The sequence below is a fragment of the Sciurus carolinensis genome, chromosome 8, assembly GCF_902686445.1.
Source record: "Sciurus carolinensis chromosome 8, mSciCar1.2, whole genome shotgun sequence".
Classification (NCBI taxonomy): domain Eukaryota; kingdom Metazoa; phylum Chordata; class Mammalia; order Rodentia; family Sciuridae; genus Sciurus; species Sciurus carolinensis.
In genome coordinates, this window is record NC_062220.1 from 1871696 (window position 1) to 1877695 (window position 6000).

At 53.8% G+C, this 6000-nt stretch overlaps 1 protein-coding gene across 7 annotated transcripts in view; it reads right to left on the reverse strand.

Moving 5' to 3' along the window:
• Rnf32 (ring finger protein 32) overlaps nucleotides 1–4980 on the reverse strand; it is a 30519-nt gene extending 25539 nt beyond the window's left edge. Inside the window, exons 1-3 of one of the 7 annotated variants that reach the window (XM_047560873.1) lie at nucleotides 4309–4956; nucleotides 3762–3850; nucleotides 2985–3249 (exon numbers count right to left, since the gene is read on the reverse strand). In XM_047560873.1, the coding sequence (XP_047416829.1) occupies nucleotides 2985–3249; nucleotides 3762–3776 (280 nt within the window). In that variant the 5' untranslated portion in view covers nucleotides 3777–3850; nucleotides 4309–4956. Of the gene's footprint in view, nucleotides 1–906; nucleotides 1074–1302; nucleotides 1919–2984; nucleotides 3250–3761 lie in introns of those variants that run through there. The other 6 variants (XM_047560871.1, XM_047560872.1, XR_007109788.1 and 3 more) reach the window with 6 other exon arrangements.
• Between the last annotated feature and the right edge of the window lie 1020 nt (nucleotides 4981–6000).

Consider the following 6000-nt stretch of genomic DNA (forward strand, 5'->3'; position numbering starts at 1 on the left):
GAACAAAATATTCTATATATTGTGCAGAAGGAAAAATAAAATTCATGCAAGTTTTGCCACTGAAGTCAAGTCTCTGTCCCAGAGTGGTGGCCTGGGAGGGCTGGAGTGCGTGTGGTCAGCACAGACCACAGCTGCACAAAGCCCGCCATGCCAGCCTGAGGTGAGTGAGCCTGAGCTCACACAAGCCAGGGTGTGGACCTGTTGTGCCTCAGCATCCCAGCCCAGGCCTGTGGCAGACACCTGCTCTGCACAGCACCACGCCCTGCACCCCAGGCATCCACTGTCCAACCATCTCCACCTCCCACTTCCTGAGGAGCAGCAAGAAAATGGAAGTGGGGCAGACCTGCATGGAAGTTCAGACCCCAGGGTTCACCAAGAGCAGTAGTACTTTTCCAAAACCTGATTAGCATAAACTTTAACCAATAGAATTGGTACTTTTCCAAACCCCAAATAGCATAAATTTGGACCAATAGTTAAATAAACCCCTAGACTAGCACACTAGGTGACAACCCCTATTGGGGTCCCCTCTTGCCCTGCAAGAGTTCTGTTTTGATTATTCTCACTTGAATAAATTCTACTCCTTTCACCCTTGCTTTCTGTTGTCCTGAGAGACAATAACTTGGAAAGAAATTGGTGGTGAGCTCTGGAGTCTGTTGCAACACTGGAGGGCATAGGCCACCATTTAGAACTACAACACAGAGCTTCAACATGCCCCTAGAGAGTAGAGGAGAAGAATCTGGCTTTGCTGGGTGCGACCCTAGGAGCTGATGCCAGTAGGCATCCCGTGCTGTGATTAGCTGCCAAAACTGAAAGGGGTTTTCTCAGATGCAGAGGTCAGCAGCTTGCACAGAGCCCACCCACCAGCAGAAGCAGAGAATAAAATTTTGTCTCAAACTCCAGTTTTACCATCACACCTCTGCAGAAGCCACAGCCATGGAGCACGACAGGGCCCCGAAGAGTGGACAGGCCTTAAACTTGCGGGTGGAAGACGTGAACAGAAAACACGTTCCGACTGATGGCGACATGTTGCAGCAGAAAGCATGAAGCCTGTGAAGCCTTCAGCAAGGGGACCCCTGAAATGAGGGGCGCCAAGTCACTCACTGCATGTAAGCGATGATTCAGGGATAGCTTTGGACTGAAAGCACAAAAACTGCTGGCAAGACTGTCTGCCAGTGAAGAAGCTGCTGCCATATTCTACTTGGACAAGGAAGGGTTGGAATTTAAAGCCTTATTAATGACAGTCACCTGACCACCCTGAATCTGTTTGCTGTGAAAATGAAAATGTCCAGGTTGCATTCTAACCTCCAAATACCACCTCACTGCCCCAGCCCCTTGACCAGGGCGTATCCAGCCTGGGGCCTGCTCTGTGATCACGTCTGATCAGCAAGGGACGCAGACCCTGCTCTGGACGTGGCGCAGTGCTGCAAATGCTCTGTTCTGAACGTATGACGTGAAGTCCTGGATGTCCTAAAAGGCTTCCTGGGATCCACTGAGAAGTTAGGGAAATCATTCATGCAGCAAGACAAGGTGGTGGAGAAGTCTGGAGGACAGAGGAAGAAGGAACAGAGCAGAACCAGCGAGGTGGACGTTACCCAAATTCACCAGAGTGCTTTAAATCGCAGGACATTCAAGGACGAGAGCGAGAACAATGGTCTCCACATGGAAGGCAGCACTGAAGTCGCCACATAGCCACCAAACCCCCACAGCAGTGCCTCGGTGAGTTCACAGGAAAGCGGCGACAACCTCCAGTTACAGAGCTCTTCCGAAGGTTTCGGCAAAAGAACTTTCCACTGTGGCGCTCCCAGCCATCGACATCAACAGGGATCCCAGAGCAGATGATGCTCCTGACTACCACAGGAAGACGGGGGCAGCCTCGGGCTGCGTCACAGAACGTCACTCCCCTCACTTCAGCTCATCACGAGATCACGAGATGACAGGTGAGTGCAGGGCAATATTCTGAGAGACCACGTGCACTTAGCTTCTATTAGGGTCCATTGTTATAAGTGCTGCTATCATTAGTTTATGTTGCTGACCTTTTACTGTGCCTAATTTACAAACCAAGCTTCATCACAGGTCTGTACGTACAGAAAAAACCCAGTATAAGTGCAGTTCAGTACTATCTGTGACTTCGGAACCCAGGGGTCTGGGAACACACCCTCCTCAAATGCAGGGGGATGGCTGCAGTCGACAGACCTATTCAAATTTCACTGTCTGGCTGGTGTTCTTTTTCTGATCTAGGAGTGGACTCAGGATGCCACACTGCATTTCGTTGTCATGTTCCTGTAGCCTCCTGTCATCTGGGAGTTTCCAGGTCTCTGCTTCTCTTGAGGCTTTTGAAGGGTACTGGCAGGAAACTGTGTAGAATGTCTCTCCATCTGGGTTTGTCCAGGGTTCCCTGTGGGTTGGATTCAGATGCATTTTTGGCAAGAATGCCCAGAAGTGATGTCACACCTTTTATCAGGAGGCACACGGAGTTGGCACATCTCTACTGGTGGCACTTTGCTGGGTTAAGGTTCTATCTGCCAAGGGTCACTGTGTTACTGCCTTTCCTCTGTGGTGGATACCCGTGGGGGAGAGGCAGTATCCAGCCAGGTCTGCACATGGTTCTCCTGCTGAATTCCCATTTACTGCTGGCCAGTCCTGTGGTGTTTGCCAAGTGGAGATTTTTCTATCACCCTGGCAGTTGTGGTTAGCTGTCATTCCACTCTAAAGAATTTTTTCTTTTCCAAAATTTATTTGTTATTTATTTCTAATGGTATGGATTAGTGGATATTTCTTTCAATCTACTGTTTTTTATTCTTAGTCTACCAGGTATTACTATCTTTATGTTTTTGTTCAAATTGGCCTTCATCATTTGTTAGCTTCAGTACATACATACCTTTCTGTATAAGCAAAATATTTCTGTATCATAAACACTATAATAGTAAACTCAATAGGTTCATCAATGCTAATAAGCCAACATGTGAATGGCCAGATTCACTTACCTAAAGTTAGTGGTGGTGGTGTGGGATCAAGAACATACTCTCTTTCTGGATCTTCCACTCTGGGGCTTTGCGTGGGTTTCTTAAGTCCAGTATCTACTACAGCTTTTGCATCTCTCTTCAGAGATTTTGCCTTGTTCTCTTTCTTTCGTAAGTCTATCTTAGAATTGTCTGCTACTGAAAGACTTCCAAGTTGAAGGTCATGTAGAATGTGATCTTGTAAAGCAACTGCAGTGATTGCTAAGTTATCTTTTTTAGACGAGTGATCCTAAAAAGTAGGGAAAATGTCTTATTTACAGGAGTATTATGGACTGTATCACTGAGAAGGAAAATGAGGCCTGGACCTTGAGGCACATGAGATGGAGCTCAGGCCACCGCTTCTACACCAGAGCCAACCCCAGGCTCAGCAGCAGGGTTAACAACAGGAATAGCTACTCATTTGATTATTAAAGACTTAATTATAGTGTAAATAAATTCATTTAAACCTGTGCATGTCTAAACAAACCTACTGTTTCATGCTAATTAAATTAGACTCCAGGCAAATCCTAAGGAGCATCTTGTACCTCACTATGTGTTTTTGGGTGAAAATACATTTCCCATATGGACGGAGTCACCATACAGGACACCTGGCGGCACTCAGAGGCACTTTTCCCTCTTCCACTGCCCCATGCCATGTGTTTCTCCTGCTTACAATTCCTCAGTGAAACAGGTCTGCACAATATTTTTACGCTCTCAAAAGGCTGGTGAGTAAAACCATGTGTATTTTTAAGGATGGTGTACCTTATTTTTTATCATGCTGAATCAGGAAAAGTTGTGACTTGGCTTCAACAAATCCTATCACCACACCATATCACAGTCCTTGCATTATTCTGCTGCAAAAAACACAGTCAACAGAAAGTCAGAGTGCACATAAAAAGCTCTTAAGTGTTTTCTGGGAACATACGTATCAAGAGTTAACAGATAACGAAGTCAGAGCAAGGGGAGGAATTGAGCCCTGTCCCCAGGCAGCTCAGCACCGAGTCTGAGAGAACACGTTCATATAAACAAGCACAAGCCACTGGTAAACATAACAAATACAACAAAAATTCAGACCAAATCAGAGACCAGCTGAGGCTGGGAAGCGAAAGACTCTACAGCTGAGATTCGAAGAACGGAAACCGAGTGACACCAGGGCGCAGGAAGCGGGACCCTGAGAGCCAGCATGCTTATTGTTCAGGGGAGAGAGAGACGATGAAGACACCGGGATGGCCTGTGCTCCATCCTCGCACAGGACGTGAGGAACGGACACGCCTGGATCCCCGCTCACTCGACTCTCCTGGCCTCGTACCGGGGTGGAGGGCGCCGCGTGCTCTGGGAGAACCTCTGCTCGGGCTGCGCTCTGCGCCCGGCAAGGCTCCGGAACTGGCCCTGCCTCGCCAAGAGCGCCGTGTGTGAGCTCGACAGGCAGAACGAAGGGAAGCACTACCAGTCCTGCGTGGGGGCAGACTGCAGAAGGAAAGGCGGCCGCGCGGCCCGCGCTGGCTAAAGAGAAACCCGGGGGAGGGAGAGGGCGGAGGCGCGGCGGAGCCACGGGGACGGCCGCCTTTAGGAAAAAGGCGCGCAGGGCTCGAACCGCTCGGAGCGAAGGCCGCTTCAGCGTCACCCTTCCCGGTCCCTTTCAGTCACAGCGTCCAGAGACCAGGAAAGGCGTTTTCCTCCCGCTCCCAGCCAGGCGTCGAGGACGAGAAACGGGACGGCGCGTCCCAGCCGGAAGGCCGGCCCGCGCTCCAACGCCGGCACCGGCGGCGCGCAGGCGCAGCACCAGTCGGCGGAGGTCGCGGTCGCGGCCGGCAGCGCGCGGGGCGCGGCGCGCGCGGCACGTCAGGCTGCAGCCGCCACCCACGCCCTGGCCGCCGGGCGCCGGCCGCTAGAGGCCCAGCCGCACGAACGCCCGCTCCGCCACGGGCTGCGCGCCCTCGTCCGCCGCGCTGGCCGTTGCCATGGCACCCGCCGCCGCGCCGGCCACAGCCGCGCCGCCGTCCTGCCGTCCTCTTGGCGCGCATGCGCGCCGGCCACCGTCGCCCGGGACACAGCCGCGCCGCGGCTATGCTGCGCACGCGCGCCGACCTCGCCCGGCGCGCCGCACCCAGGACCCGACGCCAGTGCGTCGTCGCGGAGCCGCGCCGTTGGTCAGTGTGGCGGGGAGCGCGCGGGGCGGTGCGCTGCGGTCGGCGGCGTGCGTCCCTCACGCCTCGCGACCTCGGGGTCCAAGCTGCGCCTGCGCGCCCAGGTCCGCAGCTGTGTCGTCAGCCACAGGGCCTGGTCACCTGTGTCTGCAGGTGTACCATCCGTCACTCGGCCTGGTCACCAGTGTCCACGGCTGTACACGGGCCACACAAGCCTGGTCCACTAGTGCTGCAGTTAGGCTGGGTCACAGGGCCTGGTCACCCGCCTGCCATGGTCGCACTACCAGTTGCATAGGCCCGGTCACCCGTGTCCACTGCTATACTGTCCATCGCCTGGCCTGTCACATGTGCACCTGTGATGACTCGGGTCGCTGGCCCGGACACTTGTTGCTGGGCCTCATCCTGTCGCTTCTGCACGTGCATCTCTGTGGTCGCTGGGGCTGCCCTTCCGCAGCTCCTGGGCGCTTGTGTTGCGTGCCGGACCTTGTGGGCTCCGCGTCGCTGGGTGCTGGTGTGAGCTGTTGAAAAGGCTTACTGTCCAGGGCTGCTTTCCCACGGGCTACGCAGAGCCCCCAGATGCCCCACGAAGTGCCCACTTGCCACATGGGGACAAGGACGGTCACTGGCTGCCCTAGGCTTTGGGTTGACCCTCAGGCCTCCGCTGGTGCCTGCTCAGGTGAAGGCGCAGAGGAGCTGGCGGAGATGTCCGGAACAGTTCCCCACAGGTCCTCCCTCTGGGCGTTTTATCCTGGCCCCCTGGACTCCCCAGCCGTGTGCTCCGCCATCCGTCCCCATGGGGTTGCGGCCTGGACACTCTGCAGGCTGCTGCAACAGCCTTTCCTTAGGACCTCGGT